This window comes from Cupressus sempervirens, chromosome 4 (assembly GCF_028749045.1).
Source record: "Cupressus sempervirens isolate cs-2001-9-10 chromosome 4, ASM2874904v1, whole genome shotgun sequence".
NCBI classification, from domain to species: domain Eukaryota; kingdom Viridiplantae; phylum Streptophyta; class Pinopsida; order Cupressales; family Cupressaceae; genus Cupressus; species Cupressus sempervirens.
In genome coordinates, this window is record NC_143121.1 from 648645250 (window position 1) to 648671602 (window position 26353).

The following is a 26353-nucleotide window of genomic DNA, read 5'->3' on the forward strand; positions in this document are numbered from 1 at the left end:
TCCAAATTTTGATGGGTCGAAAAAGATTACAGCCTACGCATGGTTGGAAAAATTAAATATATTTCTCATTCCGAACCCTATGACGGAAGATGATGCACTATAGTTTGCAATACTCCATCTAGAGGGAGCAACACATGATTGGTGTACCCACGGACACATTTCATTAGGGCATCGAAACATAAAATTCTATGAAGAATTCTCACAAAAACTCGTGATTGATAACTTGTTATGGCACAAGTCCTACTCTAGATGGTAGGTGTTCTCGGTATATTCTATCCACACAAATGGTTAATAGAAAATGCAGGTATTATTTGTTACGTCTTTCTTATAGACACTGTTTGCTAGAAGATGACCCTAGACTCTCCGATTGTTAGTGAAATATACAACACAATACATATGTTGCAAAGATGACAATGAATCAGACAACACAAGCATATTTGCATTGATGTTGACATTTGCCTAATATGATAATATTCTTACGCATGCATATTACAAATACTTTACTGTGGATGAATAAATATTACCCATGCTTAGCTTGAACTAAGATTTTAGCAACAAATCAACCCACTAATATTATTTCTTACCATAGTAGTTAGTCGATGAGATTATTGACAAGCTATAGAAAAATCAATGAATCAGATTAATTAGAAAGAGACACCATGTCATTAAACATGTCTTATCCTCTAAGTAGGGATATAAAATACTATTCAACCATTCATTAAAGAGAATACATAAAAGAAAAGAATTAGAAAAATAAATTTGGCATCAAAGTAGAGAATTGGAAAAATAGAGATTATAATAAATGTATTTAGCATGTTGCCGATTTGCACACATAATGGGAGTGGAGTACCCAAACCGACTAGAAAGATAAAGTTTATCAGCAGAATACAAGGGTATTGAGGTAGCTTAGTTATATGTGCATTCCAATCACTTACGTCACTCTTCGATGGTTATTGCAAGACAAAAGATCCAACTAAAAAACATATAGCATACGATCAAGGAGAAGATTAAGACAACAATCAAGCAAATATTGAGCGTAGACCACAATAGAAATAATATATTTAGCTGACAATTGATTATCTTTTTTCCTATATATTTGTATATTGTGAATCCATTATATTTGGAATGAGAAGTCGTCAATGAGTGAAAGCTATTACTTCAATTCATATAAGTAGCAAACAAGAGAAAGAATAATCATAGAAATATGTCTCATAGAGTAATATAACAATGATAAATTATATTCAAAATATTCATAGAAATATATTATGACATTAATGTACTTGCAAATTTATATTAATTTTCAGACGTATATATAATTGCATTTATCATAGAGAGCATGAAGTCCCAAAATAGAGATAGTAACCAAAATTTGGTGAAACAACATTGTTAGTGTTGTCAATTTAATTATTTGATTAAGAAAGAAATTACATATTCCCATCTTCTCACCCACCCAGATAAGGGACATTACACATTAGTGTGGAGAAAGAGCCACTTGTTTATTTCAAGGCTTTAATTAATTTACTTTATTTGTCACTTTTCCGAATTTCTCTCTTAGAGACATCAAAAATGGGTGTGAAAAAGATAAGGATATTGCCAACAAGATCTCAAATAGGGGAAATAACAAAATTTCAAAATACATCTGAATATGTCAAATAAATCCTTATTTTATTAATCTGATTAATTCAAGTGAGATAGGGCCTGGATCCAACAAAAAGTAACATCAAGTCTAACAAACAAAACAAAAGTAATTCTCAAGACGTGAATTCAACCAATAAGCTGACAAAATAAAAAAACGTAGAGACAAAAAACCAGAAAATAGGATCACCCTGCAAGACCATAAATAGGGGGGATATGAATCCCTTTCCAGTCCTCATTTAACTCCAGCTTGTCCACAAAATAATTCCTCTTGGGAGGATGTGCAACAATAACCTTAAAGAGGTCCCATTATTGCGTTTAAGTCCCACATGGAGGTTTTCCTACTTTTTCTTGCGTTTGACCCTTTCTCTTCTTGTAATGTGTTTAGGGATAGATTAGTGTTTGCCACGTCTGCTTTTTGAAAGCAACCAGGACTTGCAATTTTTTTTAAAGTTGAGACTTATTAGCCTTCACATTCGCCAGAGCACTAACTAGCTCATTTTTTCTCTTCTTCAGACGAAATCTGGGCCTTAATTATCTTTATATGTTGCTCCATGATCTCCCTATTATTGTGTTTCTGAGAATAATCCTTTGCCACATTCCAAATCCTATCACCCCCGTGGGTTCAATCCTTTGCTCTCTTTCCCACTTCTACAATGGCTTATAGCCTATTAATCTTCTTCCTAGCAATGTGAAGTTGCATTATGAGCCATTTTGTGGCAACATGTTGTCTTTTGTACAAAATACATAATTTGTCTGTCATCTATAGAGATGTTCTTCACAGCCGACAAAGAGGTAATACTTTGAGTAATTATATGGTCTTCTAGGTAATCTTGAGGAACTGAGGCAAGGGCAGAGGGGTTTAAAGACTGGGAAGCAGAATTGACAATAGTTTTTTGTCGGGTCCAATCAGACTCTGTAGACCACTAGGAATTACTAACATTCCTTATAAAGAGTTCAAATTAAGATCTGGAAGATTAAGCCAACTTTAATATTTTGAGAATTTTATTTGATAAAGTGACTTAGTTTATTACTTATACTTTATTGTATAATGAAATCAATTTATTAAGTGATTGTTTTTATAAAAATATTATTTTTGTGGACAGCTTAATTAAAATAATTTTAATTAAATCACTTTATAAAAAAATGGAGACATTACAATTTCCTAAAAGTGAATTATATTGCATTTGCACAACAGTTGAATGAGAGAAATCCATATGACCTATCTAGAGTTTAACTATTAGTTGTTAGTACTTACAAAGTTTACTAGCTATAATGGGAAATAGGCATTGAACCTTTTGGCATATACAATTTACATGTAATTTGTGACAATTGGAAATAAATTTACACGACAAGTTTTGAATTCTTCAAGGGGTTCATAAAATATTGCACTATTAGAGGTCATAACTATTGTAAGGAAGGAAATTCGGTTCATTAGGATGCCTGGCAAACTAGGAAGCTTAACCCTATCCCCTCTTACATTAGAAGGAAAATGATTAGCCTGAAGAAGGATGAAGTAGTATTTGGATGCAAAAATCCTTCCATTGAAGAGCCTATGACTATGCAAATGAAATTGGGAGGTGCAAACTCTAGGATGAAATAGGAAACAAGATTGGTCTTTTTCATGCATAGGACAGCTGTGGACTGATAGTTTGATTTCAAAACTGAATCTGGGAACTTGAGACTGTAACTGATTTTAAAACCAATATTTAGGCCAAAATAGGAGGACAAGGGTGACTTTCTTGTCCTAGTCGAGGACATGGGCAACTCACTTGCCTATGGCCTAGCATTTTGTAATATAAACAATTACAAATTGTTCCTTTCTAGATCTGTTTGTATCTCCTCCTGCACGGACGCACCTACACCCACACATAGAAAAAGAGGGAAAAGTTTGTGTAGAAAGTGTTTTGCCTATGTCAATGTAGTGTCCTTGATATGATTAAATAATTTAGTGCATATAGCCCCAAAATTAAAATTATCATCTCTCAAGCCCTTTTCAACTTTGTTATTGGTAACATTATGGCTATGTCAATTCTTTTTGGAATCCTTTAGGAAGTTTTCCGAAAGCCATATATAAGGCCAAGTTAGTGGTTGTTGCAGGTATAGAAATTTGGTATTTTATTTTTATAGAGAATTCCTATTGGAGTTTAGTTGTCTGTCATTTTAGAGGTGAAAGATGTAATGTCCCAATTGGTTGCCAACATCAAAATTTTAGGGATTAGCCTAATTTTGGATCCTTGTCGGTTAATGAGGATGGTTAGAGGGTCTTCTGAGGATTGATTCATCTCCAACATTCAGTGATTTATGGATTTGACCTTCGTTTGATGTCATTTGGACTCTATTTGCCATACTTACTATTAGTAAGTCAAGGGCAATTGAGATGGACCCTTTTTATTTTTAGAAAGTGTATTTGGTCACATGGGGAATTATGAGGAGAGTTTCCTATTTCAGACAGCACGACAATCAAACACGTATTTCAAGAAATATTAAAGTTCAATTGACTTAAGTGATTTATTTAAATATTTTAATGTTATAAAGTTATAAAGCTTCTTAAGTGACTAAAAGATGAAATAGTGTTTTATCCCACATTGCTAAGTTGTTCGAGCCTCTCCTCATTTCGAAGTTATAAAGGAAAGCATTTGCATTGGGATTGTTACCATGAATATTTGTTATTGTTCCAATCCTAATGGGTTGCTTGAATGTGACTAGATATTTCCTAAGGACGAAACCCCTTGGGGAAATTGTTGAGGCTGGATGCAAACATGGCACTCACAATATACTTTCAGAATTGGGAGTGGAAGTGTTTCATTTGATTTATGGGAAGATTGAAACCTTCATAATAACTAGACGTATTAGAAATTCAAAGTATTTCCAGTTGGTAGTAACGTATAGGTAGTAAGTGCAAGCAGTTGGAAGGTTAAAAAGAGGAGGATAGTAAATCTATAATGCCGAGTTGCAGTAATACCTCAGCATTTGGATGGCAAAATGTGTGGGAGTCTAACATTCCACAACATGATCAACTCAGCTTCAAGTCCGTTGGCAAGTTGGAAGTGAGAATGGAATGCAAATAAGGGAAGGAGTGCATGTGTTATAAGCAGCATCGAGCTCTTCTCACAGCACATTGCAGATGTAGTACCCTCCAGCAATGAGCCCGTCCCATGGTCTGCATCCTCTATGGTGTGAGCAGGTATCGGGGGTCTGAGAGTACTTAGGAAGCTGTCTGAATAAGTGATAACAGTGATTGGCTAATCAACAGGAAGCAAGAGTTAAGCGCAAACTGCAGTGACAACATTTCAGGATTGCATACTCCTCTCTAAGTTTCTTCCATTATAATTCAGCATTCTAGAACTGTCAATTTTGATAAGTAAGAAGTATCTCAATAGTACTCGTATTTCAGTTTGGTTTTGCTATGAACATTTTATGTAGAAGTTACATATCAATATATCAGTATTGTTGTCCATGTGGCGCCATTGTATAGATTATCTGGACGTTTACATACTGTTTGTTGGTTGTTTTTATCACCAATATTTTAATAATAATCCTAGCTTAAAAATTGATGTGAAAGCGGAAATTTCATTCTTGGGTTTGCGTGCAAACTATTTGTAAAAATGTCACTAGATAAGTTCTGAATTTCCAGCAGTTCTGAGGTTTCGCATATTACAGTGGCATCAAAGCTGGTGTTCCTGCCAACCTGTGGATTTATAACAGAGGCAAAATTTTATAAGGATTTATCAGAAACAGTTTAAGTTGAGAGTTGGAGATTGTGGAGTGAATTTGTAAGGAGAAGTTTGTTTGTGAATACAATAATGCTATGAAATGGAGCATTGTTCAGTAGCAGGTACAGGAAAGAGGAAGTGAAACACGTACAAGACACTCAAATGGCTCCTAATGAGAATGAACAAGGATGGGAAGTAAGGGAAACTTTGAGGGCTATTAGAGATGGGCAGAACAATATAGCCATTGCATTTCAGTAGATTACAAGTGCTATGCAGTAGTTAGCTCTACCTCATAGAGCAGCCCCGAGTCATCACAGTGGAGGTGGTAGTGTGACAAGATCACCCCGAGTTGCTAGGGCCCCCACACAGAACACTAACAAGCCTTTGATGCTCGTTTGAATGCAGAGGAAAAGGTAGCACCACATGTGGCACCAAACTTACTACCAGATAACGTTATGGCAATGTATGATGAATGCAATTTATTCCCTGATCCAGTTAAGCATAATTTGTCCTTTATTCAATACTTAAATAAAAAAATGGAGAGCTTGTCAGATCTAGAGTCAGTTGAGAGGACAACGGGGTATACGGTTCCTGCCTTTAGAATGCCGACATCAAGATTGTAGGAAAGGAAACTCAAGTTTTTCCTGATAGGTGTTTATGATGTAGATGTACTAGTACTTAGTACAACACCTGCTAGTCCTATCTGCCATGTTGATGATGGACCCAGCTCACAGAGATCAGTTGATGTGTCAGTACCCTTGGTGGCCGATAGTGACATTAAGCTTCAGCATGTTGAGGCCCCCAGAGTTGTTGCAGTTAGTGCAGAGACAGTTGATGCAGTTGTTACTACTGATACTTCAGGTTCTCTTGATGAGGGAATTATAATCGGAGATTTGTATGGGAGTTTCCATAGTGTTGCTCTAGTGCAAGAGGTAGTTACTTCCTTGGGTGGGACCGATGCACGTATGGAGTCACTCAACTGTGATGCCGGTGATTTGGGTGTTACAGTGGAGTCAGTAGATGTGGGTTCATGCTCTATTGTTATTGATTCATAGCCTGGAATAAAGTCGTGTGCATAGCCAGGTGACGACAGTTGAGACTCTATTAGGTGATGGGGATGCGGACAGTGTGGACACCTCTGGTGATTTGTTGGATGATGCTATGATTTGCACTGGGTATGATACCCCTTGTCAAATATCCGGTGATGACTCTCATGAGATTTTGGATGAGTCTCGGGATCAATGTTTACAGGATCTTACTATCGAGGTGGAAGTTGAGACATGTGGGAAGATTGAGATTGCGAGGGCTTCTATTTCTTCGGAGGAGTTGTTTGAGTTACATAGTAGTTGTATCTTGGATGTAGAGTTGTGCAAGGATGATAGCACATGTATGAGTGATCTTGTGGTGGACAATTCTGATTCAGTTTCCTATCACGGTGTAGTTAGTGAGACACAGAGCTTGCATAGGAGTCAAGGGTTACAAAGGCATCATGTGACTTATCAACTGAAGGTGAGTGATAGTGACATTTATTCATCTCTTGTTTATTATGATGCTATTTGACATATGCTAGCTACATTTGGTTGGGATGCCCCGGTGTCAAATGAGCATGGTGATAGTAGTCTTTCCCTAGCAGAAGTTCAAGCACTTTGAGAGGCTATTAGGATCGTGAAGCATAGTTGCTCCCAGTTAGTTGCTGATAGAGATTACCTTTTGGAGTGGGGTAGCACTTGCTATGAGGCATTGTTAGGGAAAGAGGAGGAGGTGGTTGAGCTCACCCGGGAGCTTGAGGTGACAGTGGACTCTCTTCAGTATGCTCAGTTGGCTCTTCAGGAGTCACAATTCCAGTTGAGTGAGGTTGCCGTGGAGTTAGAACAAGTACAGTCAACACTAGCCCCAAAACCTGTTCAATTACATATTGTGGTTGGTGGTGAGTTTGCTTCTATGGTTGAGGATGAGGGATGTGATAATGTGGTGAACACATTTGTCCAGGATATGAGTGTAGTATGTGCAAAGGAGGAAAGAGTATCAGTGGAGACAGACTCTCATGGTGATTTGCTTCCTTGTACTGGAAGTGAATCTATTTGTTCTTTTCATACAGCTGGTAGTATTGGACACTTGGCATTGTCACATTTTCAAAGAGATCAGCTGTGGATTGCGAGGGAGTAGATTGATGTTTCCACATATAATTTCTACTGTACTGAGTCATTCATGGAGTATTAGCTTGAGAGCTCGGATTTGTGGGAGGTTTCATGCAGATAATCTAAGGGTGCTCTCATTTGAGGCTCTAGTGCTATTCGGCGATTGGTGAGGAAGATTGTAGAGACCTTGGCTAGAATACTTCCCAATAGGGATTTTGTGGTTAGGCTTGCTAAGAGGGTTGCCCAGGATCCTGCTCGACTAATAGTTCAGAGTCAGAGATTGGAGCCATCTTCTGATTTCTAGTTTGATGACGATGAGCCCTTGATGGAGATTGGGATTTTTTATCGACATTACGTTGTGAGGAGTGCTCATCACTTTTCTTTGGACCCGCAGGTGGAGGACTTGGTTTTTAGTGTTATGGATGGTGACAGAAGGTTTTGTATTCATTACACTCGTAGAGGGCATACTTCTCCACTAATGGAGGGAGATTCTGAGATACAGGGTATTGTGAAAAAGTTGGATGTGCTAGTGAATGAAATGAATCAAAATCACAAACAACTGACCCAACTGATTTCAAAGTCGAGATTTGAGCAGAGAATGATATTACTTTTTCTAAGAGCGGAAGGTGATGATACAGTTGTGGCTTTAGATTTGCGGGACATTTCTTATGAGACATTACATGAGTTGGGCACAATTGAGGTGGAATACGATGAGGATTTATGTTAGGTTAAGCTAGATGATATAGTTGTTGGCATGAGTTCCCTGGATCATGTATTTTATGGCGATGTAGAGATAGTGGGAGTAGGAGCATGCGAGGATACTGTCATATCAGCAGCCACTTTTGTGTTGTTTGAGCCATCCAATGACAAGTTTAGCAGTATGCAAGTAGTGGTATATGTATGCTCTGATGGTAGTACACTTGTTATTGTTGATGAGGTGAGTGATGTAGTGATAGAGTCATGTTAAACTATCGATCAACAAAGTGGTGATGTTCACTTCTTGAATAGTCCTACATTTGACATGAATGCAACATTGCCTTGTGACAATCCATTGTTTGAGGTTGATGTTGATCACTCACCTGAGTGGAGTTGGGTTCAGTTTTCACCATCTGTAAAGATTCAATTTTGTGTTGCAGCAGTTAGCAACGTTCCCGTGTCCACAGATTTTGATGTGGCAACATCTATGGTTGATACAGTTGGCATGAGTGCATATGGTTCTCCTGTAGCTACCTCTCTTCAAGGGATTGTTGATCTGAATTCTAGTGTAGTTTATATTATATGGGTGAGAACCAGGATGAGGATATTCCTTGTGGGGAATTCTTTTGGTGATATTCTAACTCTTACATCATTAGCACAAGTTTTGAGTGCTATGCTGATGATGTTAGTGGTATGCAGATGGTTCAATGTTAACAGGGGTCTCATGTACTACTTCATTTGGCATCAAGGTGGAGGTTGGAGTTCACTGTTATTTCTGGATTCCTTGAGGGCAAGCAATCTCGGGAAGGGAGGATTGTAATTTCCCCATTGGTTGCTAGCATTAGAATTTCAGGGATTAGGCTAATATTGGATCCTCGTAGGCTAATGAGGATGGCTAGAGGGTCTTCTGAGGATTGATTCATCTCCAACATTCAGTGATTTATGGATTTGACCTTCGTTCGATGTCATTTGGATTCCATTTGCCATACTTACTATGTATAGTAAGTCAGGGGTAATAGAGATGGACCCTTTTTATTTTTAGAAAGTGTATTTGGTCACATGGGGAATTATGAAGAGAGTTTTCTATTTCAGAAGGCACAACAATCAGACACGTATTTCAAGAAATATTAAAGTTAAAGTGACTTAAGTGATTTATTTAAATATTTTAATGTTATAAAGTTATAAAGTTACTTAAGTGACTAAAATACAAAATAGTCTTTTATCCCTCATTGCTAATTTGTTAAGGAGCATTTGCATTGGGATTGTTACCACGAATATTTGTTATTGTTCAAATCCTAATTGGTTGCTTGAATGTGACTGGATATTTCCTAAGGGCGAAACCCCTTGAGGAAATTGGTGAGGTTGGATGCAAACCTGGCACTCACAATATACTTTCAAAATTGGGAGTGGAAGTGTTTCATTTGATTTATGGGAAGATTGGAACCTTCATAATAACTAGACGTATCAAAAATTCAAGGTACTTCTAGTTGGTAGTAACGTACAGGTAGCAAGTGCAGGCAGTTGGAAGGTAAACAAGAGGAGGATAGTAAATCTATACTGCCGAGTTGCAGTAATACCTCAGCATTTGGATGCCAAAATGTGTGGGAGTCTAACAGTCCACAACGTGATCAACTCAGCTTCAAGTCCGTTGGCAAGTTGGAAGTGAGAATGGAACGCAAATAAGGGAAGGAGTGAGTGTTTTATAAGCAGCATCGAGTTCTTCTCACAGCACATTGCAGACATACTACCCTCCAACAGTGAGCTCATCTCGTGGTCTGCAACCTTTATGGTGTGAGTAGGTATTGGGGGTTTGAGAGTACTCAGGAAGCCGTCTGAAGAAGTGATAGCAGTGATTGGGTAACCAGCAGGAAGCAAGAGTTGAGCACAAACTGCAGTGACAACATTTTGGGACTGCATACTCCTCTCTAGGTTTTTTCCATTATAATTCAGCATTCTAGAACTGTCAATTTTGATAAGTAAGAAGTATCTCAGTAGTACCTGTATTTCAGTTTGGTTTTGCTATGAACATTTTATGTAGAAGTTACATATCAATATATTAGTATTGTTGTCCATGTGCCTCCATTGTATAGATTATCTGGACATTTACATACTGTTTGTCGGTTGTTGTTTCACCAATATTTTAATAACAATCCTAGATTAAAAATCGCTGTGAAAGCAGAAATTTTGATTCTTGGGTTTGCATGCAAACTATTTGTAAAAATGTCACTAGATAAGTTTTGAATTTCAGGCAGTTCTGAGGGTTGGCATATTACAAAAGATTCTCCCTACTTGGCACCTACAATTTCAGTGGGACTAATGCCTCACCTAACTCCTCACAAGAGGCGGTCAAGCCATGTTGGGAGCCTAAGCCTCACATTGCTCAACACAAGGAGACCAAGGGCTGACAACTTGCAACTCATAAAATCCAAGCCAAAGTGGATACAACTCTTATGAGGCAAGAGAGAGATGGTTATAAAAAGATATCATGCAACAAGTAAAAATATATCCTTTTGAGGGTTGCCCATGAGGAGGAAGAAATCTTTTCTCAAAGACATTAACCTCCAAGAGGAGATCTTGAACAAATATTGAAATCATTGACCAAAAGAGGGGAATAACAAGAAGAATTCAAACTTACCCCATTGCTAGGTAAAAGAGATTCTTGATGAAGAATAACACACTTTGAGCCCCCAACTGAGGGATTTATATATGATCGACGTGCATTGTTAAGTGAGGAAGAGTTTGTGACCAAGGATACACATCTCTTGTAAAAGAGGTCGCCTTGAGCAAAATGAACAATTCTATGCAAGAAAGGACATCACATGATAAACAAATACCACTTAAACAGGGTAAAGTGGATCCTAATAAAGGATAGGAGATTGAAACACCATCATTGCCCCCAGACATAGAGACAAGGATAAGAAAGGCTTTTATGTTGCTCAAAAATTATGTTTGCACCTTAAATTGTACTACTATGAATGACAATGAGTCCCCAAAGGATAGGCTAACAATGTAGTAGTGTGGCGCAACATAATAGGATTTTAAACTTTTTTAAAAATAATTACTATATAGATAGCACTTAGTGTCACATGTTATGAAATTGGTATCATAATCAACAAATTGTTGATTTTTATGATGCAAGGCTCGACATTCATTAGTAGAATGGTCATGACAGTGATGATACATACAAAAAGGAAGATTTTTGGGATCGTGTCTACACTCTTTTGTTTGGGCTGAGTAATCAACTTGGCATGAAGAAGGTTGGGCAAAAAGCTGTCTTGATTAAAAAGAGGCATAGAAGATATAGAATGATTACACGAATGTGATGTCCCCTTTCGGAAATAGATTTTAATAATAATCAAACTAAAAATAAGAAAATTAATAATAGTATTTAAGAACAAAATAAATAAATGAAATGGGAAACATCATTTAAAGATGGTTAATTACCCTTTAAGAAACAATGATTATTGAATGACGTGACATGACTCTTCAAGTACGGCTATTCTATTAGGCATGACCTTTAGAAGGTAAAAAGTATAAAGCGAGTTTCAAATATTGAGTGGGATCACCAAAAAGGGAGTTAGAGAAGAAGACATTGAATAGGAGTTATGGATACAATAGGAGATCCAAATCAGCGGAATCATAATACATTATGAAAGATAATCATAAGTTTTATATAGCAGCTTATTATAATAAAACCTTTGCAATTAGAAAAAACAATAATGAAATATTCATGTAATTCATACTATTGAGACTGGCAGAAGAAGTTAAAATCACAGCAGCTCTGATACCAAGTTAAAAGCATAGCACAGAGAATAGACCAAAAGAAAGAAACTCAAATAGATGAGAAACCCAAATATGGGCTCTGCTGAACACAGGCCCAGTAATTGTATTTATAATCAAAGTTATCGTAAATGTACAGACGTGGTTAGAAATAACATTTATTGTATGTAGTTGGTTGGATGTCTATGGACGGTTAAATGGTTGGCTGCACATGGAAAATGAGTGGTCTGTGCTTCATGCCTGGTCTGTGTCGACCAATTGTGGTTGCTGCTCATAATTAATTTATTCTTTCTTACATCCCCCCATAAATTAATTATCCAATTTTTTCAGATACCCTCCCATAATCTAGAAACCATGGGTCTTGGCCTAATGCCTTGTCAGGTAACCATTTACAATTACTTATCAAATATCATCATTCTTATTATTCCCCTCATCACAATCATTTTAGGTTTTTACGAATTACCCATAACCGATGGTTTGAAGTGGTTTCAAGCTCACCACAAACTCAACAAACATCACACAAGTGGTTTCAAGATCACCACAAACTTCACTCGAACATGATTTCAAAATCACTATAAACTTCAAATACTCAAGTGGTTTAGGATTAGCAAAAACCAAGCACACACTGGTTCTAATGACCACAAATCATCATCACGGGGAAACTATCATAATTTTGTGCCTTTTCTCATTCTGTACCTGCATCAAACTGATATTGAGTCCACATAAAAAGAAATCCATCTACCAAGATACATGGGTACCCAGCCACTGTACTTGCCAGTTCCATAGGAATTATTTTTAGATACATGGTTCAACAATATATTAAATAAAAAACCTGAAAGTGTTGCTCTGATACCAAGTTAACAAACCATAACACAACACAAGAGAGAAACCAATGGAGAAACCCAAATAGATGATAATCAAATTCACAACAAACACTACAGAGCTGTATTGGCTTTGATAGCAAGTTAAAATCATAGATGATAATCAAATTCACAACAAACACTACAGAGCTGTACTGGCTCTGATACCAAGTTAAAATTGCAGCAACTCTGATACCATATTGAGAAACCCAAATAAGGGCTCTGCTGATCACAGACCCAGTTCATCTTATTTATAATAAAATGCATATTAAATGTACAGAAGTTTCTAGATTGTAGTTCGATGGATTATTAATGAGTATGGTTAGAATGGATGGCTCTAGGTAGCAATCAATGACCGCACATGCAAAATATGACTGGTTTGTTGGTGACCACCGACCACGGAAATAGTTGATGTAATTAATTTATTTCAATAGGAGAGACATTAGGCTGAATTTCCTTTCCTGGTATACATTGCATTGACGACAAGTATAATACTTTTGGGTTAAAACCCTTGCGAATGCCATGAAAAATAAGGTATAAAGTACTAATGTTATAATCGAGTAGATATTGAGTGAAGGCATCACTTTATATTTTGGCTCAATATTGTATAGTGGGATGCCAATAAAGATTCCTATTGAATCAGACGCATGACTCATCAATTCCACAGTGGGATCAAAGAAGTTATGGAGTTTCTCAAATAATTAATCTCACAATCAAATGGAATTGATTTTTGGGTTTATATTCAAGAAAAGAATATGTATACACACATATAGATATACATATATATATATGATTAGCGATAAACCAGTGGTATATGTGGCGCAATCCCTTGGACTGGAACATAGTACAGCATATAGCATTTCTTTGTTTTGACAATTTTCACTCAAGAGAAATTGTAATTATTCCTGCAAATACCAGAGCTGCTTACAATCAGGTATTGCCAATAGTTGTCATTTGTGATATAACATCAGTCTCGAAGGTTGGGATAGAGCATGGAGGCGGCTAGCCTAAAGAGTTGAGGGTCTGTATATAGAATCAATTGAGTTCAGGACAAACATTAAGGTTATGACTTATAATATAACTGACTTAAGTCAAATCAGTCATCACTGCCATAGATACGTATGGGAAAAGTTCTATCGGGCATCAATCTACCATAGGGGAGTATATATACACATATTTGGAGACTCTTCAGAATTCAACATTCTTGGCACCTCCCAACACCAAGACCTCATTGTCATAAGCTTTGGATTGAGTTCAAGTACGAACAAGTGAATGGACCTGGATTGACCACAAGTACAACATACTTCTCATATTCTATTAGTGTTCCTAATTTAGAGTATCAAGACATGAGGAGTCTTACTAGGATTATTCTATTAGTGTTTCTAATTTAGATTATCATGACAAGGATGAACAATTGCATAGCCATTACATCATGTTTACATGATGGTGACGTTGTTCATTAACTAATGATGGGTGTTGTATTCATTCGTGGTGAAAGAAGGTCAAGTTTCTATAGGACAATGAGATGATGTATAGAGGTTGGGCTTTATAATATCTGTTTAGGCTGATTTTGATTATTTGTTGATGAAGTAGAATTAGAGATTTTTTGTTGGATCCCACTGGGGACATTATACAATAAGAGAGGGGATGGCATTGAAGGAGAAGGTTACAAAATTAATTCTTTCATAGGCAAGTGGTGTCGGTTACTCAAGAGTCTTGACACTTTGTTGCACACATCTGAAATCATGTCCGAGATTAGAAGTCAAAATGTTAGGAAGATAGGGTTGAATAAATGAAACACTAGGCCCATTTGAGGCTCCAAGTAAATTTTAGGAACTTTATATTCTCTCATGAAAGACAGGTTAAATTCTAATGACTACTAATAATCTTCTAGTTGTTTCTCTTGAGGGGTAGGAGATGGTGTATCAATTTGTATTGATGAAGGGATATAAGTATGTTCCAAACATAAGAAACTTTGTAATTTATGATTAGCTTCAATGGTATACATATATATTTATTGATGAACTTCACTTTTTGATAAAAAAGTTAAAGGTACAAAACACATTGAAGGAAACCAAGGTTTACAGAGAAGGTTATAAGTAAGAGTATCAGACATGACATGTATAGGTGTAGATAAAATAACCAAACCTATAATAATATGTAAGGTGATTGTACCTAATGATGTTCTAGCAATGTTGTCGAAGCGAAGAATGGAAAGGGAATTATTAGGCTTAATAAGCCTAGGATCTATGTTGAATTTATGCAACAAACCTATGCTACAAACAATAAGACTGAATCCATTATTAACCAAGGTTCTTTTGATAGAATTCAAATTCATAGGGACTGCAATCATATGAGGATCACATTGATTTTAAACTTTAAAGAAGTCAACTCAACTAGGGAGAACACAATGTCAGATTTAGTTGTATTTATACACTGCACCAAGACTGCCACATCATTAGGTCCAACAGGAGGAGGAATGACAATATTTCATATGGTGTGCAGAGAAAAGTTTAATCAGCTCGGAAAAGGATATCTTAGCAGGAGTAGCACAAAATTGTCAAATAAGATTATAGTACTTACCACCTTGTTGAGGATGAGGGGTGGAGTTGAGAAAAGGTTGAGAAGTGGGAAGAACAATGGAATTTTTCTTCTTATACATGTGAGCTAGTGGATGATAATTGCATTGTTGAGCACCTTTGACTACAACCATTGGTTTGTTTTGAGGTTGAATGATATTTTGATGGAGGTTGACAACAATCCTAGGCTTCTCACTATTAACTTGATTAGTCACAACGTTTCATTTGTGGAAGGAAGAGTGTCAAGGATATTATCCTTTTTCTCCAAAGTATCTTCATAAGTAGGAAAAACTTTAGGAGAGGGACAAAGGTAATTCATTAATGCTTCATTGCAAGAGGGAAGGTTTTCGAAATGAATAGGAGGTTAAGAACTTAAGTGTTATTAAGGGAATTATCAATCATGCTAATCTCCCTTACCATCATAGAATCCTCTTCATGAAGTTCCTTCCATGAGGGAGAGAAAAACCAACATCATTCTCTAATGCTTCATACCAAGTAGGCGATCATTGAGAGAAGAGTTATTTTTGTGCATATGAGTAGCACAAACTATAGGAGAGGGATAATCATAACTCACTAAAACTACATTCCTAGAGGGAAGGTCATTGAATGAATAGAAGGTAAAGTGTTGTAAAAAGAATTGTCAGTCATACTAGTCTCTTTTGCCACAATATCATCATTTTTCACCAAGGTAATCTCACGGGGGAGGCACGTATTAAGAGAAGAGTCAACATGAATACTCAGTACTTCCTCCCAAAGAGAGAGATTGCTGAGATAAGTGTTAAAAAATTCTTTCTTGCACCAATATATGCTCATTAGGGAGACAATATTTGGGAGAGGTGTATGGTGATATATGAGAAACTAAATCAACATCACAATTTGATTTAATTTTTTCTTAGTCTCATGAACAAAATAACAATGAGATTGGTTATTTGTAAATGAAATCTGATCCATCGTGTCTTAGAGGGTAAAAAATTTATGATTAATCATTAAAACAAACTCCAAGGAGTGGAACTAGGAAATGAATTATGAATATGTCACAAGAGTTTATTTGCACTCATTGACAAACTGCTCTTCTGCATGTCTAACCTGTTGAACTCCTTACAAAAGAGAACTCGACCTCTTGACATAAGCTATGTTGAATGACAAGAGGACAAGAAACAGATATTTCGACTTGTTCTATCTATGCAAGTGTAAATTGATTTGCCTTAGAGTATTTAATTGATCTAGGATCTCAAAACAAGATTCTATCCAAGAGGTTGACTTTAGATAGATAAAGCATTGAGTTCTCAATGTGCAGACCCAAGTTCAAATTCCAATGAGACATCAATATGAAATTCTAAGTTGTGTCTCTTGCTCTTCCATGGTTGGCTTCTAATATCTAAAAGGAACTTTAAGTTGTTTTTCCCTACTGTGGTGGTTTGAAAGGAGTTATGATTGGTCTCATGGTTGTGCATGCAAGAGCTTGTATTAGTGTCACGTTTATGCTCATATGAGCAGAATATACATAAATGATAACAAAAATAAAAAATGAAATACTTCAACTGCCTCTATTTTCATCTAATTTGATGCTATATGGATCTGTTGTGTGTGTTTTTTAAATTTTATTGATGTTTTCTAACTTTTGATTTATTTTCTAGCATTTGCTGGCATCGTATACATTTTTAGAAGTGCATGTATGAATATCTTCTATCAGTGTAAATGGATTTTAACTGACAAATTGCATGTAATTGTGAAGTCTTTCATGTGTCCATCAGGCATCAATGACTTTGGACAGACAAATGCAAGCCATATCAAGGTCTGAATTTATACATTCTTTTTAATTCCTGTTTCATAAAGGAGTCTAATATTAAGCATTCATTCTCTTAGAATTAGGTGAAAAATGAGTTCAAAATATCAGGTGGCTCTTTAGACTCTATTATATTATAGTCTTTATTGATTCTCTTGGTACTTTCTACTCACTATGTTGGTATTTTCTTGTGAAATATAAATAAATCTGAGTGTTCTTCCCTCTCTTTTTCTTATCATCTTTGAGGAATGTGTCAGTACAGTTCTTTGCTTTGGGAATAATGTGATATTTGAAAGTTTGAAACCATGTTCTAATCTACGAAGTACAAAATACAAAGTGTACAAATAGTGTGTTTCAGTTTGAAATTAGTAAATACAAGTTATATGATAATAAATAGAAGACAATTTAAAAATCCAGCCGGTGTTGCCTTTAGAGTTCATACTTTTGAATCTATTAATGTTTTTACCTTTTTAAATTAATCAGCAAGCATCCATGCTGGATTTTTCATATAGTTTATTGATAATTAATCTGGACTACATGCTTTTCTGTGGAACATGCATGCAACTACTTTGAAAAGGAATGCCAGCATATGGTACTTTGCTATAGTTGGCATTTTAGCTCTTTTGTCAATTCACTTGATCATATCAAGCAATTTTTATTTGCATCTATCCAACACAACAAATTATATTGTCATTATATTAGTTGTAACTATAATCCATCCTTAAGTGTGGGAGCAGGTTGCAAAATATCTAGCAAAGTATTTCTTTTGCAAACAAAAAATACAGGTTTCTTGTAGGTTCAATGTTCTGCGCACTATTCTGAATTCAATAATGGTATTTTGGAATTTATTTTTGCTGGTAATATTATTTTTTGCATCCAAATACTCTATATGGCTACTTAATTAGCACATTTGACAATGAAAAACCACTTTTCACTGAATTAATGAAAACCTCTTTTCTGAACCTTTTTTTGAAATTACCTTGTATGGGGTCTAATTTGTTAGTCAGGCATGTTGCAGTATGAAACCGACCTTCAGATTCTCTTGTTTTGCTGAATAAAGTTTTATTCAAATTAGGCATTATAGTGCATGCAATTCTACACAGTTTTCCATCTGGTAGCTCATGAGTATATTCTTACTCTTGTATGCTAGGTGTTTGCACCTGACCCATTTAGTATCCATAACACATGTCATAAATTGAAATTGATTGAACTTAATATTGGACATGCAACAACGAATCTAGGAGACTAGTAGATACTTTTCAGCAGAAAGATCCTTTTGCTAACTAAGAGAGGAAAAACACAATTATTCAAAGTAACAAAGGTGAGAATGACTTCACTTCTCTTTGAAAATTGATCCAATACAGCTCTTCATGACCACTGACCTTTTAACTCTAAATGATTAGCACCTGGAGTTCTTGGGGAACCTAGAATATTTTGTTGGTGCTAATATTTTTGGGTGTCACTTCTCACTCCAAAATTAGAGGTTAGTTTAAAATGATTTAGAACAATATTTATAAGCGAGTCCAGGAGATTGCAATCAATTATGGTTTTCATACGATTACACTTTTTTTTTATGCTTGGCCTTTATGATTTGAAATTTGAAAAGTAAGAACTCCATGTTGTTTACTACTATATCGTACGACACAATTGTTTCATCACTTGCAAAGGACAACATCAAGTACTTAGTATATGATGTTTGCTGGTTCTTCTCGTGAAATGCCATCCACATTTACATGCCCTATGGTCAACATTTCACTCCATCGCACCATGGATACCCCTTCTCTACATTGCACAACCTATTTACATTGCTAGGAACATGTAATCCATTGCAGAACAATGAATCATTGTACAACAAATTCTATACTCGGCTGACATCAAACAGTTGCTAAACCCTTGAGAATATTTATTTTGTATCTTTGTCAACGTTGCTTTTGACCTACTAAAAAAAGCGTGAGAATTATGTGTGCCATGTAGTTTGTGTGGTTTTGAAGGTCATTACTTGGGCTTGTCGATTGGGATTTTGTAGCTCAATTTTGTCTTATAGTGAGGAGTATATGGGTGGAGCTTCCCTTGGACTTGCCAAGGGGTTCTACCCCTCAATCCCCACAAGTGGTGATGCCTCTTAGTCTTTCTAGAGGTATTGCCCCAATATCTCCATTGCACTCATTTTTTTTCCAAGCACAGTCCAAGTTTGATTTTATAAAATAATTGCTTACACTATCATCATTAGTTTTCCCCTATGTTACTTAATGTTTATTTGTTGTCTGGAAGACTAACTTTTCTTTTTGGGTAGGATGATGTAGTCAACATAGAATATCAATTGTTTGATATTGATTATTTGACTATTCATTAATTGTTTGTATCAAGTGTTGGTTGGTATTGGGTAGTTATAAGTATTGGTTGGTTGATAGTTGTGTTCCTCTTGGCAATTGTTGTGTCCTTCAAATATTTTTTGTATCATAGGAAAGTAGCATGATTTAGTTGGATCAACTCTAATCTTGATTGTTTCTAGTCTTCTTCTATAGTAATTTCATGTGCAAATAAAGATATTTTACTCTTTTTGTTCATGCATTGTCATCTTTATTAGTAATCCATGTATTCAATTTATTAGATATAGTAGTAAACTCATGTAAAAAAATTGAGAAACCGTGTGTAATTTAACAGTTTTAACCCAACTCTCAAGGTTCAACAATCATTAAGGAAGAAATTTGAAACTTTAAAAAAATTAGTTTCAATATTAAAAAGATTGTTTAAAATTACTTATTAAATTTTAATAACTTTATTGTGTTTGGATTTTTTTTCTTGTTTGTGTAATATTGTTTTTCTTGGCACGGTCCTATTTGCAACTTGTGGATCTATTTGGGGCCACACATTTGAAATTGTATTTGGCCAACACATTTGTTAATGGAAGTGTCAACCTCATATTTGTTTGGATTCTAGAAAACAATCGAATTATCATCAATTTATGGTGGGCCACATGTTCTCTAAATTGTATGCTACTGCCTTACACAATATTCTTTTATAGGAGCTAGATCAGAGACACATTCTGACTAGAGGGCAGGTGGGTTTTTGGCCAGATTATTCAGAACATGGACCACATTTTGAGTCTCAGAGCTATCATTAAGGAGGCATGTCATAAGTTCTCGAATGTGTATTACTTCTTTGTGGACTTCTGAGGCATTTGAGTCAGTCTCTAGGAAAACCCTCTTTTAAAGGTTGAGTGATATTGGTATATGAAAGACCCTTCCTAATGACCATCATGTGATTCTAAGAGATAGTGGTTGGTCATATCAAGAACCTTTAGGGGATCTCTGATTTAATTCGTAGCACCATTGAGGTAAAGCGAGGCTTCCCTCTGTTTCCCACTTTGTTTGGATTCTAAGTTGATGAGTTAGAGGGGTTTCATCAAACACATTCCCTTTTGTGGGACGACTACTCCTTACACTAGGTTTTAATTTATATCTTACTATTTCTGAATGATGTGGTATTCTTGGCCTCTTCTCTAGAGGGCTTGCAAAGACTCCTTGATGACACAACTTCTTCCTGTGATTTGCAACAACTGACAATGAATTTGGGTAAGACAAATATGACAGTCTTTAGTTGTGTCAAGACCTCCTCTAACTTACATTTTTTATTCCAGGGTGTAGAGATTAAGATTGCTTCTTCTTGCACATAATTAGGTGTCAAGTTCTTTGGTCCTTGCTTCAACATGAGACTGAAAGTACATCCTCGTATCAACAATGGTTATGACTCTATGACCCTCGTTGAGAGACAATGTTTCAGATACCACGTCCAAGATGACTCTTCTAAACACATTAATTAGATTGCTTGTGCTCTATGGGGTTGTTGTTTGGGGGGCGTCTTTAATGGAGTTGGACTAAGCTCAAGTGGAATGGGTTAGGACTCTTTTGCTTCACTATATCATCATATGTAGATAATCTACGCTCCACGGTATTTTCTTTTCTACATTTGGGGCTTATCATTTTAGACTTGGCTCTATCTTTGATTTGGTTTGGTTCTTACACTGCCTACAGTACTTCATAAACTCCTTTGCAAGACGCCATAGATACTCTTAGTTGATCTACTCCTCCTCAAAGACTATTGCATGCTCTGACTCCTCCGAGAGGGCTCATTCACTAAGGCATCAACTCTTCTGGGATCGATTGGGATAGATATTGATTGCCTTTTCCCTTTCTAGTATTCCTTGAATGCCCCCTCTCATCTTTTCCCGCCTTGGCAAGATTTAAATGGCATATCATGATGGATATCTATAGGCAATATATTCTCACTACTTGGGTTAGTCCCCTTTTGGGGATACGCTCGAAGATGGCACAATATGTGGAGCACTTTCTCAAGTTATAGGACGAGATCATTGTTCACCTACTATACTGTATCAGGGATGCTTGCATGCACTATATATCTCTCTTGATTCATTCGGAGTGGGCTCCCACAAGCTCTGCATCTAGATTGATCACCATTTGGATAGGGAGGATAGAATCAGCCAACTCTGTGACATGGGAGTGGATTAGATGGAGACTCACTTCATTTTTTACTGCACATATACTACAAGATCAAAGGAAGATACTACTTCCTATTTAGGGAGGCTCAATCTCTTCCTTTTTCAGATATATGGATTAGATGTACCTCATGCTCTATCCCTAGGAGACACTATTAATCATGATAGCTTCAGTCAAACAAACTTGAATTATTGTAATGTTCCCATTTTTTGTAGCACCAGAGTTTGAGGGATTAGTCTATTATTGTGATCCTCGTAGGCTAATTATTGTGGATAGAGGGTCTTCTGAGGCAGAGGCTTGGCTGTGAGAGGGTCTTGTCTTCTTGACAATTTAGTATGTTCCAATCCTGTCTTTGTTCGACTCACATTAGACTTTGTGTGGGCTTAATTTCATGCACCTGCTACTTATGGCAAGTGTTAGGATGATTGTGAGGGACCCTTCCTATTTTAGGAAAGTGTATTTGGTCACATGGGGAAATAATAGGTGTGACTCTTATTTCAGACGACATATTTAAAGTATAAAGTATTTTGGGAGATTATTGTTTTAGTGGCCAAATTATTATTAAATTATTAAATAAGAACTTCTTTAATGAAAGGTGTATTGGAGAACCCAAGTTGCATCATAAAAGAGACTTCATGGAACAAAAAGAATTCATTCTCTTGGCTATTGATTTCAATATTTTTGTGAGTTGTCAGTTTTCAATAAGGGTTTCTGTGAGGACTAATTCCTCTCTCTATTGTTACACTTTGAACCATTAAAACATATGGTAAATGGTGTTAAATCTGTTAGTGATTATCAATCAAATTGTTACTGCTGTATAACAATTTGATCACTGTTTAATCTGAGAATTCGCGTCCAAAGAGGTTTTCATATGTAAGGAAAAATATCTCTTCTATAGCTAAAGAAAGGTGAAGGAATTTATTATCTGTTTGGGCGTCTACTCCTAGGGATAATAGCTGCAATATCTGAAGGTGAATTTGACATTTAATTCATCAATTTGAGGGTTGATAGTGACTGTTTGGGCAGCTAGCAAGAGCTGGGATTTCCTCCCGAGGACCTGTGTTGGTTTTCTAGCAGCCAAAGCATCGCTGTAGCAGCATTACACAGGCTGCATTCACTGGCTTAAGATGGTGTTTCAAGTCCAAGCCACATTGAGAGTTTATCTACTGGTAATTGCAAGCTGAAAGGTGGCGTTCCATTTCCCTTGACTTGGTAGTAATGGAAGTATTGTCATTGATGTCAAAGGATTTAATGAGAATGAACAAAACTAAAAGTGTTAGGATCATTAATGTCAAAGGCAATTAAAGATAGCAATTGAACTCTTTGTGCTTATCATATACTCTAGTAGACGGGGAAATGAAAAAGAGGATAAAAGCTACACAGGATACAGAACTAGTTAAAGACATGATTATTAACAGAAATATACACAAATGCTCATAACTGTTTGAGGATGCAAAGATATCTAAATCCAGATGGCATTAAAAGACATAGCTATATACCTACTTCATCTATTCATATTCATAGTAGAAGTGCAAACATTTCATTATATATATATATATATATATATATATATATATATATATATATATATATATATATATATATATATAGATATATATACCATGACTCCATTGTGCTGAAGTACACCAGAAATTACATATTTGGAGGCATCTGTAATATGAAAAAGAAACAACATATATAATACTGAACAGGCAATAGTTGAGACAAAAACTAGATGAAGACAATATATGTATATGTGTGTGAATGTGAAGGTATCAGACAATAATTCACTCTTCCATTAATAACAGTGATAAAGACATGTCATATATAAGGCAGAAAATACCAATGAATATTAACAATGAAGATATGAAGTCTGATTTTTGAATGTGATCGATTTTCTTGACAACAAAGAAGCAATTTGTATTATGTTCCATTAAAGAAAAAATCTATTTGTCTTATTCAAAGAAAAGTCAGTAGATATCAAAAACGGGACAAGACAAATTGAAGGGTAAGTTCAATTTCATACAGAAAGGACAAATTGTATAAGATAATTTTTTTATCTTATTCAACTGAAATGTCAGCAATTATATTGAGGCAAAATCGGTGTCTTATTCAAATTGCCATGCATCCAAAGAGACAAAAATCTAATGGTATACTTCAGTGACAGAGGATTTCTCCCATGAAGACAAAACTCCTGTGATAAATAAGGACATTACAGTGATGACATATAGTGCCCAGTCTTTTTAAATTGAATTCATTTGCATATTTCCAAGTTAGAAATTAATGGCGAGTTGACAAAAGGCATCATGTCAAGCATCTGACATAAGGCAATTGGAAACTCAGTCAAGTATCTGATTTGGCATATAAGATAAGGATAATAACGTGCAAAATAAACAAATGTTCAGATAGAAACTAAAAAGTATGTAGTGTTAAATAGCAAGGAAGAAACCCGATAGAAGACTTAGTTATTTAATGTCTATGAACCATTTCAGAATTATAAAGATATCAATGAAGATTTATGTGGGCCAAACAAGCAACAGAAAATGTCAGTGATCACTCAGAGTAGACAAATCTGTAGCAATGTTTTCAAAGTTTGAATATATAGGGAAATCTGTACAAAAGATAAACAGTGAATAATATAAAGATAGAGTGAAGAATTTCTGAAGATACACACCAGCGATGATTTTTTTGAGGCTACAGCGGCAATGTTAATAAAATATATTTATTAAGACAAAAGGTTGACAGTAATTAGTTGACTTTGAAAAGGTGTGATGATATTTTAAGACAACGGGGTCAATGATTAAAAAAGATTAAATAAATGAAGAGGTGCACCTACTCAAAACAAAAAGACACATCTATTTATGTTGAATATATAAAAGGAGTATATATTAAAAGAAGTGAGTGAGCGGTAAATTAAAATAAGGAAGAGTAAAAAGGTGTAAAGTAATATTCATATTTATATATAAGGGTATGAGTGTGAAGAGTATATGAATAGATAAAAGTTGAGAAAAAGAATGTGTGGAAGGTAAGAAAGAGTAAGAGGAGAGCAGAGCAGTATGTGTGAAGGGTAGAATATATATATTTATATATATTCTCAGATTTATTGGGGTGACATAACTAAGTAACTACATATATATTCAGATTTTAATAAGATATATGTGTTAAAGATTAACTCAGATATAAATGGAGATACATATGCAGATATAGAAGAGGCATATATATACAGATATAAAAGAATTTGTGCAGATATAAATGTGACATATGCTGGTAATGAAGAGTATGCAAATGCAAATTAAGAAAGAAAGAATATGCAAACTTGAAGAGGTATAAAGAAGGGTATAGAAAGGTCGAATACATGTATCCACCATCTGTTGAGTAAGCAACAGTGTCAAGATGGAAAAGCTGTTTGTGTGCAGTGGGTTTGGTGCTCATGAAGACAAGCAATGGGGGTTGGTGCTTCCAGTAGTCGGTGCCTGCGAAGTGTGGGAGTTGTAGCTTCCAGTGAGTCGGTGCTCATAAACATAGGGGTTGAAGCCTCTAGTTGGTTGTAGCCTACAAATATTTGGAAAAGAACAAGTTTATATAAAATTAATTATTTTGCCGTGGTTTTCTCCTGCATAGAGTTTCCACATAAACATTGTTTTATTGTATTCACGTGCATAATTGTTTATTTCAGTATTTGAAGTTATTGTTTAGATAAAAGTTTTAAATTGGTAAAGTTGTTATTTCATTGGAAAACAGTTTGGGATGTAGGTAACAAGTGGCAAGGTTGCACTACAATTGTTTGATGGGGTGTTTAGATTGTAATTATGTGTTCAGTCATTACTATGCATGCCAAGTGTTTGTGGAAATGTCTATTAGCTGTAGATGCACATTTTACATGTTGAATCATATGTATGCATTTGAATGGTAAAAAGAGATTGTATCGGTACTTCAGTTTCTTTGCTTGGATGTCTAATAACCGTTTGCAAGTTTCTAAACTAAATTTGAAACCATTACAAGCAAGAAAAATTATTCTGAAAACAAAGGATAGTGAGATAGAGGTTTCATGCAAAGTGTTTTACAAAATGTCAATTGTTCAAAAGTGAAGTAATTTGATGTTTGTTAGAGTTAGAACCAATAAGGTTCTTTACGGTGGTATCACAACGGTTTCCTTCCATCCTGTGCGGTAGGGAGAAAATTATTATCTTGTTTTTGTTGTTGATATTTGAATGACCAACACTCTTGCACTTATTTAAATATGGGAACCAATTAAATAATAAGAAAAAACTGAGGAAGTAAATTAATGCCCTGATAGAAAGTATGGAAAGGCTTAAATAACATCAAAAAACGATGGATGCAAGACTGAATTGGTTCCGGTAACAACTAACATGGCACCTAGGTATATGGTTTCCATTTTTAGTAGGTCTTCATCGAGGATGTTAGAAGATAGGCTAGAGTTTTTCATAGATGAGACATCCAAAAGTCTTCACCTTGAATTTTCAGCAGCCGACAATCATGGTGAAGATTATCTTGTGCTTAGTTGGGCAACCACTAGTTCTATTTGCAGTTATGCTGATGGAGTTTCTACACAAGGACATGTACATGTGTCTGTTTCATCAATGGAAAACAACATTGAGTATCAGTAGTTTGAGGATTCAAGAGTT

At 35.6% G+C, this 26353-nt stretch overlaps 1 protein-coding gene across 4 annotated transcripts in view; it reads left to right on the plus strand.

Annotated features, from left to right (window-relative positions):
• ALN (allantoinase) overlaps positions 1–26353 on the plus strand; it is a 264097-nt gene that overhangs the window by 158529 nt on the left and 79215 nt on the right. For all 4 annotated transcript variants that reach the window (XM_089826352.1, XM_089826354.1, XM_089826353.1 and 1 more), the window contains one exon: positions 17140–17199. In XM_089826352.1, coding sequence (XP_089682478.1) covers positions 17140–17199 — 60 coding nt within the window. The remainder of the gene's footprint in view (positions 1–17139; positions 17200–26353) is intronic.